The sequence below is a fragment of the Sorex araneus genome, chromosome X, assembly GCF_027595985.1.
Source record: "Sorex araneus isolate mSorAra2 chromosome X, mSorAra2.pri, whole genome shotgun sequence".
Classification (NCBI taxonomy): Eukaryota; Metazoa; Chordata; class Mammalia; order Eulipotyphla; family Soricidae; genus Sorex; species Sorex araneus.
In genome coordinates this window covers 159,301,733-159,314,972 of record NC_073313.1, presented here as the reverse complement: position 1 = coordinate 159,314,972, position 13,240 = coordinate 159,301,733, and the positions used below count along the sequence as shown (strand labels likewise).

Here is a 13,240-nt window from a genome sequence, read left to right as displayed (position 1 = left end):
GGCACAACACCAGAGATAGTTTGTGATCCTCCGTAAGTCATTTCTTTCGAGTGCATATCTCAGTGGCTCAGACCGCCCAACCAAACCATAGCACAACAACAACAATAGTAATAATAATAGAAATGACTCTGGACAAGAACTGAGTGTTGAAGTAGGGAAAGGGACCTACAATGATAATCTTCCAGGATCTGTATTGTAAAGCATGATGCCCTAAAGGGGAGAGAGAGACAAAGAGAGAAGAAAAAGAGAGAAGAAAAGAGCCTGTCATAGAGGCAGGAGGTGCTGAGGGGGCAGCAGGAGGGAAACTGGGGACGCTGGTGGCGGGACATGTGAAAGGATATTGGAACAGTGTATAATTGAAAGCTAACCTTGAGCAGCCTTGTAACTGTGTTTCTTATTGGATTCAATAGAAACAAAACAGTTTTTAAAAAGCTGAGCTCTGAATGGGCCGGGAATCGAACCCGAGCCTTCCGCGTGGCAGGCGAGAATTCTACCACTGAACCACCCATGCATCTGTACCCTGCCTCTCTGACTGCATCCCTGTGGAACAGAGAAAGTACTGTTTGAGCATCCAACAGGTTCTGAGGCCAGCACAGAGGGAGGATGGCTGGAGTGGTGGGACTCTCCACCTAGTGGCTGGAGACTGACCCCAGGAGGCCAGTGTCCAGAGCTGCAAAGATAGGGGATACACCCATCCTTCCACCAGTGCTCACCCTCCATCACCAATGCCCCCAGTATCCCCCCATCCCACCCCTCCCCCTGCCTCCATAGCAGACAATTTCCCTCTTACTCGCTGTCTACTTTGGGGGGCGTTATGGTTTGCAATACAGACAGCACACATCTCCCATCCCCAGCGATCCCTCCAACCATCACTGACTTAGTCCTTCTCTCTCTCTCTCTCTCTCTCTCTCTCTCTCTCTCTCTCTCTCTCTCTCTCCCCCCGCCCCCACCTTCCCCGGGGTCCAAGCACTATTCTGCCTTGGCATCCTAACCGTCCCCTGTCCAGTACCGTGTTTCCGCGTTTGGGCCCCGCGGGGTATCAGGGGGTGTCGGGGTCCCCAGTTGCGCCTGCAGCAAGAATTCAGGGAACCCGAACTGGGCAAAAGGGAACCGTGTCAGGAGTGGGATTCGAACCCACGCCTCCAGGGGAGACTGCGACCTGAACGCAGCGCCTTAGACCGCTCGGCCATCCTGACGCCGCCCGCGGGGATCTTGGGGACACTCAGAACAGCCGGCGGAGCGCGCGGGGACAGACAGGCAGGTCCCCAACCCCTCCCACGTGCGCCCTGCGCGCAGCGGCCGCTCCCGGGAGGGCCAGAGCCGCGTTCCAGGACGAGGGGACGCGGGGACGGCTAGACATGGGGACGCGGGGACCAGGGCGCGGATACGCGCCGCCGGGGACTCCGGCTGAGCGCGCGGGGCGGGGCACGGGGCGCAGCGTCCATCTGGGAGCGCGGGCCCAACTCACCGCGTTCCCTGGTGGTCTAGTGGTTAGGATTCGGCGCTCTCACCGCCGCGGCCCGGGTTCGATTCCCGGTCAGGGAAGCTTCACGTTTTTGCACGTTTCCTTTATCTACGTCGCGCCCCCAACTTCCGCGGGCACCACCGTCCCGCGTGCGCAAGCCTGAGCCTCAGGCTTTCCGTTTTCTCTTCCTTGACCCATTCTCCGTGCTGCTGGCGCGGAGCATAGGGACCCCAGGAATGGGCATTTTCCGGTGTCCGCGGTGGAATAAAAAAAAAAGTGAAAACTAACTCCAGTTGCATGGGCCGGGAATCGAACCCGGGCCTCCCGCGTGGCAGGCGAGAATTCTACCACTGAACCACCCATGCACTTACATACGCTAGGGGGAGTAGCCCTTAGGACACCTTGCTGTCTGGGTTCCCGGGTGTGGAACTGGTCCCTAGTCTGGCTGACCGTCCACCTCTCTCCAACCCCCACACACTGGACCGTCCCAGAAGGCCAGTGTTACCGAGGGTCTTCCAACGGTGGGTTGGGGGGACACTAGCATCTCTGGGTACCTAAAATTGAGACACTTTTTTTTTTTGTCTCCTCTTCCACAAGTCTCAGAAATTACAAATTCACTTAAATAAATATGAAGCAGCCTTGTGACTCAGGTGCTGGAGGCGTGTCCTTGGGGACCACGGGGGCGAGGGTGTTTTGAAAACGGGTTCTATGAGTGGCTGTGGCCCACCTGGGTTTGATCCCTGGCACCCCATTTGGTCCCCCGAGCCCCACCAGGAGGGAATCCTTAAATCCTGAGCATCACCAGGTGTGTCTTCAAAAATAAAAGAGTGCAAAAACAAAAGGTGCTAAATTAGCACCGCATGACCCGAAATTCGGGGACACGCTTAAAAACAGGTGAAGGACTAAAATAGATGGCCCTGGCATGGCCTCAGAGTGCCCGGATGGAACCACAGGGGCCAGTGGTCACCCATGGCTCCAGGACAGATAGGAACCGGGCTGGCAGGGAGGGGGGAACCGTCTGCCCCAGTGAGTATGTGAAAGTGTAAGTGAGGGCTGGAGCGATGGCACAGCTGGGAGTGCGTTTGCCTTGCACGTGGCCAACCCAGCTCGATTCCCAGCATCCTATAGGGTCCCCAGAGCACCACCAGGAGTGATTCCTGAGTGCATGAGCCAGGAGTAACCCCTGTGCATCGCCAGGTGTGACCCAAAAAGAGAAAAAAAATTTTTTTTTTTATAGAAAACTAATAATTTGAAGCTGGAGCAATAGCACAGTGGGTAGGGCGTTTGCCTTGCACGCGGCTAACCCGGGTTCGATTCCCAGCATCCCATATGGTCCCTGGAGTTCCTCCAGGAGTGAAGGAGTGATTTCTGAGTGCAGAGCCAGTAATAACCCCTGTGCAGAGCCAGGTGTGACCTAAAAAGCAAATAAATAAATAAATAAATAAATAATTTTTTTAAAAAAGAAAGTGTGAGTGAGGCTCTGGGGAACAGCCTTGGAAGTTCCTCAAAAACAATTCAACTCCTAGGGAGCAGCCGGCTGAGCCCGCAGCCTTTGCTTCTCTGTGCTCGTGCCCGGTGGAAGTTGACTGGTTCCACTCGGAGGTGTCCACCGGTGGCACTGCCCACAACATCGGGACACAGAACACTCCAGAGGGTGTGGGACAGGGGACGCCTTCGTACCTCCCCATAAGTCCCCAAAGAAGTGCGGGCCATGGGGACCCCTTCACACCTCCCCTCAAGGGAAGTGTGGGGTGGGGACCCCCTCGTGTGCCCATCCCCAGAGATGGACGGTCCCTGAGCTTGATACAGACCAAGTCAGGTATAAAAAGGCAAACGGGGCTGAGCACTTTGCACCGAGTCTGCAGAGCTCCAGGGCCAGAAGGCCAGTGCGGGCGGCCAGGGAGGGCGCTGGTGAGCAGAAAGCTCCAGGGAGCCCGGGAGGGCAGCGAGGGGAGGGTTCACACGGCTGAACTGGACACTTCTGTTGGAGGTTCTGTGAGGTTCTATGAGGGTCTGTGGCCCACGTGGGATTGATCCCTGGCACCCCGTTTGGGTCCCCGAGCCACGCCAGGGAGCATGCACCCCCAGGCCCCGCGGGGTATCCATGTCCAGCTGTCACCCGGGTCTGAGCTGGCCCACGGAGATCAGGGTGACCTTTCCCGTGCACACAGGGACCCTGTGAGTGTCCGGGAGACTCTGGACAGCGGCGACAGAGGGTCCCTCTCCGAGGCTTTTCCCCTGCAGCGTCCACCTTACTCACGGCAAGACTGACCCAATCCCCCCCGGGAACCCCCAGGGTATACCAAGGTGGCACGTTGTCAGGAGCCTGTGGCAGCTAATATTAGGGAAGTCCTTGTCCTAGGGACGTGTTGTCTAAAGGCTGGTTTGTTAGAAACCACTGTCTTGGGGTTACACAGTCTGAGGGCTGACTTGCTTGTTTTTCTAGCAGGCTTTTTCCTCCTTCTGGCGGTGGAACATGTGTCTATGGTGTATCAATTTATAACCAGGGAAAATATTGTGGAAATGATGTCATTGGGCTGGAGCGATAGTACAGCGGGGAGAGCGTTTGCCTTGCAGGTGGCCAACCCGGGTTCGATTCCCAGCATCCCATAGGGTCCCCCGAGCACTGCCAGGAGTGATTCCTGAGTGCAGAGCCAGGAGGAACCCCTGAGCATTACCGGGTGTGACCCAACAAAGAAAAAAAAAAGATGTAATTATAGAAAAACATCATTGACATCTAGAAGCCCCAGTACATTCTAAACTTATGTATCCTGAACATCCCTGTATAGTTTTCCAAAGTCTGTTTCCTTCCAGAGCCCTAGAAAAGTCTGTTGCTTGTTCCCTCAAGACGCTGCATGAGCACTGCTTGTGAGCCCTCCTTACCCCGTTGCCCTTCACCCTCCGCCTCGGGGACCCTGTTCGACTTAGCCTTCATGGGACGCAGAAGCACGTGTCAGTGCGAGGGCCGGGGACAACACAAAATTAGGGGCCACACCCAGGAGGGGAAAGGTATTTCTCTCTCTTGCCTCTTCCTTGCCGGGGGTGAAGGGCGTGGCGACCGCCATATTATGACGACCACAGATGGGGTTTACAAGCTTGCAATGGTCCAATATCTGGAAGAAATCTCCCTGGACTTAGTTGCTAAAGTACAGAAATCCAAAACCGTGCGGCCGCTATTGCGGCCGTGCAACCTCATATCTCTTCACAACAGGTTTGACTCTAGTGGGGTGCTCCTAACAATAATAGTGAGGTTTGTGTTGAAATATCGAATGTAACCAAAGTAAATAGAAAGTAAAGTGAAATTTATCAGTTACAAGGCGGGGAGGGGTGCGGGGGGGGCAGGATGGGAGGTGAACTGTGTTGTTTTTTTTTTGTGTGGTGGGATATGGGCACTGGTGAAGGGATGGTTGTTTCAGCACTGTATAACTGAGACTTAAGCCTGAAAGCATTGTAATTTTCCACATGTGAGTCAATAAAATAAAATTCTTAAAAAAAAAAAATTAGGGGCCAACCCCTGGGAGGGAAGGAGCTTCAGGGGAGGGAAGCCAGGGCGGGAAGGCGGCCTGGCTAATGGGTGCTTTCTCGGCTAATCACCTGGGCAAGAACGGGGGGGCCCAGGGCTGGCCCCCTGGGCTGTTCTGGAAGGTTCTACAGAAAATGGTGTTGCCACAAGCACTAAGAACTGAAAGAGCCTTTGCATTTCCTGTCCAGACCCCAGGTTCCTTTGGGCCCTTCCATCCCTCTGTCTGCCCGTCTGCCTGTCTGTTTCAGCTTGGTTTGTGTGCCAGGAAGCTGCTGGGACCTTCCCATCATCCCCTGAGCGTTTCTCAGAACCGGGGGTGCAGCAAGAAAGACCCGACATAGTCGCATCTGGAGCGGGGGACAGTGTCTCAGGCAGGGCTCCCAGCCCCAGACGAACTAGACCGGGCTGCCCCTGTGGGGGTCTCCCCTGCCTCGGTGAAACCCACCCCACGCCACACAGTGGAACCTGTAGTGCCCCAGAGCTGTCCAGGGACCTTCATGAGAAGGGGGGGACAGAACCCCCCCCCGCTTATGTCACTGTCACTGTCATCCCGTTGCTCATTGATTTGCTTGAGCGGGCACCAGTAACGTCTCCACTGTGAGCCTGGCAAGCTACCCGTGGCGTATCCGATATGCCAAGCACAGTAACAACATATCTCACAGGCTTATGCAAGATGCAGAAACGACCCCCGGGGAAAGTAGAGGGCCGGGGGGCCTTTGCCCTGCATATGCCCGACCCTGTGTGACCCCCTGCACCAAACGCCCCCCCCCCCCCCGCAACTGCAGGGTGTGGTCCAGGGCCCCCAGAACCTGCTGAGGCCGGTCAGAGCAGCCTGGTGCCCTCAGGCCCGGCGCAGACTCAGTGCTTGAAGGATGTCACTGGGCAGGGACCCCCCAGGCCTCCTCGGCAGCCCTTGGAAAGCCCCCCACAGCCATCTGGGGGCTGGAAACCAAGACCCAGAGTTCTCCGCTGTCGGTGGCAGAAAGCCCGCTCCCGGGGCCCTTCCCTCCCCCCTGGATTAGGAAACACGCGATGCCGTCAGAGCAGAACCAAAACTCTTAACTTCCTCCTCGCCGGCCAAGGGGGCAGGGGGTGGCGAGCCTGGGGCGCCCGGGGCTCCCCTCGACGGCGGCAGGGATCGGACGGGGTGTAGCCCACGCAGAGCAAGCACCTGGGGTGGTGTCTCTGCAGGGCTGCGTGGGGAGGTTCCGATCAGCCTGGTACTGATGAGGCGGTGACGAGCCCAGATTCCACGGTGCAGGGCCTGCGTCCCATCCATCGCACCCCCTCCCCCGCCACCCCGGTGCTCCTTCCCTTTTGGGTCATTAGTTTCACCACCAGGAAGCCAGAGGGGGCAACGTGGGACACCCCCTCGCCCGTCCCCACCAATCCCCGCCCTGCCCCCACACCCCTCCGTGCCCGTTTTGAGAAATCAGATGATGTTCCTAAAAACGAGCGAGGTGAGTCAGGACCAGCTTGGGGAAGGAAGGACGACCGACTTCCTCTCCTCTCTCTCTCTCTCTCTCTCTCTCTCTCTCTCTCTCTTGCTCTCTCTCTCTCTCTCTCCCCTCGCGGTCAGGCCCCGCAGAGCCCGGAAGCTGCCGTGACGGGTGGGAGTGGTGGGTGTCTGTCTGTCACGCTCCCCGGGCGCAATGTGGAGGCTGCTGGGTCCCATGGCTCTGCTCCTTCTAGGTAAGACCCTGGAGGGGCAGCCCTGCTCAGGCCAGGGGGACAGGACCCCCCAGTAGCCCGGGACAGACCCCCCGCCAGCCTGGAGCCAGATGCAATGGGGTGTGTGGGGAGGCGGGGCCCCGGTCAGTTCTGTCCCCTGTAAATGGAAGACGGGGCGGCCGGCTGTCCCTTCCCTCTGACACTCAGGGCGACCCGCTGAAATAGTTCCTGCTGACCAGGGAAAGGCCACAGTGCAGATTTTGGGGGGGGGGGTTGATTTGGGCTCGGGGGCTCACACCCAGAAGTGCTCAGGGCTGACTCCTGGCTCTGTGCTCAGGGATCACTCCTGGTGGTTGGGCTCTGGGCATCCTACGGAGTGTCAGGGCCCCAACCCAGGCCCGCCAGCTGCAAGCCCACCCACCGGAGCATAGATGTGATAAGCAGGGGCCCCCGAACTGCAAGCCTGGAAGGGGGGCCCCTGGGTACTGGCAGACAGACCTGGCCAGACGGGATGGCTGGCTGTCAGTGAGATTGCCAAGGCATGACTAAGGAAATTCAGTTTGGGGGCTGGAGCAATAGCACAGCGGGGAGGGCATTTGCCTTGCACGTGGCTGACCTGGGTTCCATTCCCAGCATCCCGGAGCACCGCCAGGAGTGATTCCTGAGTGCAGAGCCAGAAGGAACCCCTGAGCATTGCCAGGTGTGGCAAAAAAAAAGAAATTCAGTTTGTTCTTTTACTTTTTTTGGGCCACACCTGGCAATGCTCAGGGCTTCCTCCTGGCTCTGCACTCAGAAATCACTCCTGGCAGTGCTCCGGGGACCCTCCAGGATGCCGGGGATCTAAACCCGGTTGGCCGTGTGCAAGGTCACTTGGGGGGTCCTCAGTCTGTGTCTTTTTTTTTTTTTTTTTGCTTTTTGGGTCACACCCAGCGATGCTCAGGGGTTACTCCTGGCTCTGCACTCAGGAATCACTCCTGGCGGTGCTCGGGGGACCCTATGGGATGCTGGAAATCGAACCCGGGTCGGCCGCGTGCAAGGCAAACGCCCTCCCCGCTGTGCTATCGCTCCAGCCCCCCTCAGTCTGTGTCTTAACCGTTCATGGGGCGGGGACGGGGCAGGAAGGGGAACGCGAAGGGTTTAGTTGGTCAAGTTCGAGGTCTGTTTTGCTTTCGTGCTTCGTTAGTTTGGGGGGGGTCACACTCAGGTGATGGGGGTCGCTGACAGTGCTTGGGGACCAGGCGTGACCTGGGTCGAGGCAGGGGTGGTGTGACAGTGCAGCAGGGGCTTGGAAATTGGGGTCCTAGAGCAGGACACCCCCCGGGTGGGCCGTGGGGGCTGAGGCAGCCCTGAGGGGGCCCGTGTGTCACTCTCTGACTCTCCCCTTCCCTCCACAGCTCCCTGCCACACGCTCGCTGGTGAGTTTGCTCTGTGGGAGCCGAGGACAGATGGGACAGGGGGGCGGTGGGGGGCTCAGCCGGGCCCTCATCCCCTCACCTGTGTCCGCGCGGCTCCCACAGATCTCCCCAAGGCCGTGGTGACCCTGGACCCACCCTGGGACCGAGTCCTGGAGAAGGACCATGTCACGCTGACATGCCAGGGCCCAGGCGGCCCCGGGCACAGCGTCACACACTGGTGGCTCAACGGCAGTGCCCTGGCCACCCAGCAGGAAGCCTCGCTCACCCTCGCCTCGGCCCGCATGGCGGACAGCGGCCAGTACAGCTGCAAGACGGCGCTCTCGGCCCGCAGTGACCCCCAGAGCCTGGAGGTGCACCAGGGTGAGTGGGGGCAGCGGTGTCCCCCCGCATCATCCCGCCGGCCCTCAGGGGGGCTGCACAGAGGGTGCCAGTGGCCAGGAGCACGTAGGGGACCCATATCCTGCTTCTGCTCCCGGGACCTTTATACCTCCCCCACCATGAGACCCCAGCCCCCTGGCCGCCCCTTGCCACCTCTAGCGCCCGGCACAAGCACCCTTGGTCACACGCACCCTCCCTCAGCCTGTGCCAGCCACAACACCCGTCCGATTCTGCCCCAGCTGGCTGGGACACGGGCAAGGCAGCCGCTTGGTTTCGAGGCCACACCCGGCGATGCCCAGGGCTGACTCCCGGCTCTGCGCTCAGGAATCACGCCTGGCAGGTTCTGGGGACCCTATGGGATGCCGGGGATTGAACCCGGGTCAGCCGCGTGCAAGGCCAACACCCTCCCTGCTGCTCTATTGCTTGGGCCCCGGGGGAGCACTTAGAGGGGAGGACCTGTCCGGGGCGTCTCTGCGTCACCCACACAGCCCAGCACCAGTCGCGTCCCTGCCGTGTCAGCAGCGGCACCCGTGGGCGTCAGACAAGGCCTGGACGGAGGGTCCAGGAGGGGAGAGCCACTGTGCTTGCAGTCGGGTCTTTTTTTTTTTTTCTTTTTGGGTCACACCCAGCGACGCTCAGGGGTTACTCCTGGCTCTGCACTCAGGAATTACTCCTGGCGGTGCTCAGGGGACCATATGGGATGCCAGGGATCAAACTCGGGTCGGCCGTGTGCAAGGCAAATGCCCTCCCCGCTGTGCTATCACTCCAGCCCCTGCAGTCGGGTCTTGAGCTGTCCACGGAGGCAGGGGACAACGGGCCACCTCGGGCCAGCTGACATGGACGCTGGCCCTGGGCATCCTTCCAGAACCAAGGCTGGACGTCGTAACTTGTCCTTGAGCCAGTCTTGGGTCAGTGATGTCCACCTGCTGGTCCTGGGACCATCTGGCCCAGTGGTGGACGGCGGTGGTCAGCCTGGGGCAGGTACAGCCTGGAGGGTGATGAACGCTGGTCCTAGCTCTGGCTCTGGCAGCTGAGACAGGGAGGAAGCGTGAGTCCAGTACCACTGTCCACAGCAAACTCCTACTCACCCAACAGGGCCTGTTTCCCCAGTCTCCTCCAGAGAAGTCTGCCTTCCTCCTTCCTCTCTTGGGGTACTGCGGGTATCACACACACACACACACACACACACACACACACACAAAGAGAAGTCCAACTTAAAACATCTGGGTACAGGACCAGAACTATAGTACAATGGGGAGGGCGCTTGCTTTGCATGTGGTCAATTTGGTTCAGTCCCTGGAATCCCATATGGTCCCCAGAGCACTGCCAGAGGGAATCCCTGAACACAGAGCCAGACTGATCCCTGAGCACAGAGCCGGGAGTCAGCCCTGAGCACAGAGCTGGGAGTCAGCCCTGAGCACAGAGCTGGGAGTCAGCCCTGAGCACAGAGCCAGGAGTCAGCCCTGAGCACTGCCGAGTGTGGCCCCCAAACTAAGCAGAGCTGAGGTGGGCCAGGCCGGCGGGTGAGCCCTTGCTTCCTCTCTCCCAGGTTGGCTGCTTCTGCAGGCGCAGCGCTGGGTGGTTCGGATCGGAGACCCCATCCGCCTGCGCTGCCACAGCTGGAGGAACCGGTCGGTGCACAGCGTCATCTACTTCCACAACGGCCGAGGGCGGCAGTTCTCCTACCAGAACATGGAGCTGCTCATCCCCGCCGCGAAGCTGACAGACAGCGGCACCTACTTCTGCCGGGGCCTCTTCGGCCGGGTGCGCAACGAGTCCTCCGCCACGGCGCGCCTCCTCGTGGAAGGTGAGGCCTGCCCCTACGCACTGGGGGGCGCACTCAAGAACGGGGTTTGCGCGCGCATGGGGGTTGCACGCACAGAACACGGGGTTTGTGCATGCACGGGGGGTGGTGCATGCACAAAACACAGGGGGCCGGGGCCGGAGCGATAGCACAGCGCGTAGGGCGTTTGCCTTGCACTCGGCCGGCCTGGGTTTGATCCTCGGCATCCCATATGGTCCCCCAAGCACCGCCAGGAGTAATTCCTGAGTGCAGAGCCAGGAGTAACTCCTGAACATCGCTGGGTGTGACCCAAAAAGCAAAAAAAAAAAAAAAAAAATCGCAGGGGACCATGCGCGCATGGGAAACACATGCACAGAACACAAGGGTCCACGTGTGCATGGATGGTCCATGTGCAGAACACGGGGGTCCATGCATGAGCAGGTGGCACATGCATAGAATACAGGGGCCCGTGCATGTATGGGTGGTGCATGCACAGAACACGGGGGTCCATGCATGCACAGATGGTGCATGTACAGAACACGGGGGTCCATGCATGAATGGGTGGCACATGCATAGAATACAGGGGTCCATGAACACACAGGTGGTGCATGTACAGAACACAGGGGTCCATGAACACACAGGTGGTGCATGTACAGAACACGGGGGTCCATGCATGAATGGGTGGCACATGCATAGAATACAGGGGTCCATGCTTGTACGGGTTGTGCATGTACAGAACACAGGGGTCCATGCCCTCACGGGAGATACATGCACAGAACACAGGGGTCCATGCCTGCATGGGTGGACCCAGGTGGTACCTCAGCTAGAATTTATTTCAAGGTAGATATTCAGTATTCGATATGCCCAAAACAGTAACAAGTCTCACAATGGAGACGTTACTGGTGCCCGCTCGAGCAAATCGGTGAGCAGCAGGATGACAGTGATACAGTGATTTCAGGGGCCTGAGCTGTAGGACAGTGGTTAGGGCATTTCCTTGCACACAGCAGACCCGGGTTTGATCCTCTGCATCCCCCACGGTCCCCCGAGCTCCACCAGGAGTGATCCCTGATGCAGAGTCAGGAGTAAACTCTGAGCACTGCCAGGTGCTGCCTGCGAGCCAAAACTAAAGCAGAGCTTGGAGGAGCATCAGCCAAGGACCCGCTGCTGCCGCTGGTCACCTAGACGGCGGCTTTAAGTAACAGGAATCGTGACGCCGTAGACATGGGCTCGTCCCCCTCTTTGGCCCTTCTGGGTTCTGTGCTCTGGGTTTCGGGGCCCGGGTAGAAGGGGCGTCTGTTTTCTGCCCGTGAGGAGCCCTCGCCAAAGATGGGCTCTCACCCGGTCCCCTGCCTGGGTGTGAAAACCGCCAGTGGAAGCTTCAGAGCAGGAAATGGGGCGCCGGCTTCGCACCCGCGGAAGCTGAGGGCTCGGCTCCCGAGTCCGCCCTGCACACACGCTGGGCAGGGCGAACTGGGGGTCGGGGAGAAACAGAATGCAGAGGATCCCATCCTGGGGTCCTGGGGCCAGTCTCCCTGCCACACGGGGCTTTCTCCTTTCTGCCTTAACTTACCCGCGCGCTCTCTCTGCTTCCAATCAGATCCCTCCAGACCCCTCTACTCCCCCTCCATCCCCTCCCCCTTCCTGCCCTCCCCCTCCCTGCCCTCCCCCTCCCTGCCCTCCCCCTCCCCCGCCGTCCCCTCCCCGTCCTCCCTCTCTCACTCCCTGTGGCTCCGGATCACCCTCAGCCTGGCCGTGGGACTTTTGTACGTCGCGAGCACCGGGCTCTGCCTTTCTGTGTGGCTGGACCTTCGACGCCTACTGGTGGCCGCCCGGTGGAATGAGAAGATGCGATGGTGTCGGGACCCTCCAGACAAATGAGACCCCCCAGCCCAGGCGGCTCTGGCAGCAGCAGGAAGAGCAGCCTCGTTGCGGGGGGGGGGGGGCGCAGGGACAGCTTCTAGGACCCTCACACAAGTGCCTCGTGCGGATTCTGCCACAGAAGACCCCCCCCCACCACACACACACAGAGCACGGAGCACAAGCCAGCAGGGTGCAGAAGCTTTTCTGGAGCCGTCTCCCGGTTCTAGAAGCTTCTTTTTCCCGTGGAACAGTTCTGGCTTCTGATAAAGCCCTTTGGACCCTGTTCCTACTGCAATAAAACACAAATGATGATGTTTCCCTTCCCGCCCATTACTCAGGCCCGCAGGGGAAAAGTCAGCTGCCCCGACTCCCGCCTTGATGGAGACAAAGAGGAGAGGAGGGTCAGCTGGTGTGTGTGTGTGTGGGGGGGGGGCTGGAGCGCAGCCTTCCCCTGAGTTACGGGGCCAGAGACTCTTGGGGGTTCAGACATGAGACAGAGTGCTCTGGGGACCAGTGGACACCCAACTCATTGACTAGCTCCAGTGCCAGGCTGGAAGCAATCCAGGGTCACTGCCTGGAGGAGGTTCCATTCTGCTGTGAGGAGCCCAGGATCATTTCATGGAAACGGAAAGGGCATCAAAGGGGGGTGAAGGGGGGAAGGGGGGGTCTGTCTGGGAATTTGACCTTCAGGGGGCTTGGTGGGGGGCTCTTGGTTTGCATTTCCAAGAGGTCACTTCTGCAGCTTCTGGGAGGGCCAGCGCCTGACAGAGTGGATCAGTGGTCAGTGCAGTGACCACTAAAAAGAGGTACATACACGCAGGCACATAAACACACAGCTACACAACCACACAGCTACACAACCACACAGCCATACAACCACACAGCCATACAACCACACAGCCACACAACCATACACTCACACAAGCACACACGCAACCATACAGTCACACAACCATACACACACAATCATACAGCCACACAACCATACACTCACACAACCATACACTCACACAACCACATACACAACCATACAGCCACACAGCAATAAAACAACAGGTACATATACACACAGGCAAACACACAGCCACAAAAACGTAGGCGCGGGCACGCACACACACAGAGTAACACAACCCTGAAACGCCCGA

At 58.9% G+C, this 13,240-nt stretch overlaps 1 protein-coding gene and 4 non-coding genes across 5 annotated transcripts; 2 read left to right on the top strand and 3 right to left on the bottom strand.

Moving 5' to 3' along the window:
* Positions 1-440: 440 nt before the first annotated feature.
* TRNAG-GCC (transfer RNA glycine (anticodon GCC)) lies at positions 441-511 on the bottom strand. Its single transcript has one exon. It is a non-coding gene; the product is annotated as a tRNA-Gly (tRNA).
* A 602-nt stretch (positions 512-1,113) lies between these two features.
* Positions 1,114-1,196, bottom strand: TRNAL-CAG (transfer RNA leucine (anticodon CAG)). The gene has a single exon. It is a non-coding gene; the product is annotated as a tRNA-Leu (tRNA).
* A 277-nt stretch (positions 1,197-1,473) lies between these two features.
* TRNAE-CUC (transfer RNA glutamic acid (anticodon CUC)) lies at positions 1,474-1,545 on the top strand. The gene has a single exon. It is a non-coding gene; the product is annotated as a tRNA-Glu (tRNA).
* A 214-nt stretch (positions 1,546-1,759) lies between these two features.
* On the bottom strand, positions 1,760-1,830 carry TRNAG-GCC (transfer RNA glycine (anticodon GCC)). The gene has a single exon. It is a non-coding gene; the product is annotated as a tRNA-Gly (tRNA).
* Positions 1,831-6,604: 4,774 nt separating this feature from the next.
* FCGR3A (Fc gamma receptor IIIa) lies at positions 6,605-12,113 on the top strand. Its single transcript, XM_055121205.1, has 6 exons — positions 6,605-6,680; positions 8,054-8,074; positions 8,177-8,434; positions 10,002-10,259; positions 11,833-11,890; positions 11,981-12,113. The coding sequence occupies exons 1-6, from the start codon at positions 6,641-6,643 to the stop codon at positions 12,111-12,113; spliced, it is 768 nt and encodes a 255-aa protein (XP_054977180.1). The 5' UTR covers positions 6,605-6,640.
* The last annotated feature ends 1,127 nt before the right edge of the window (positions 12,114-13,240 follow it).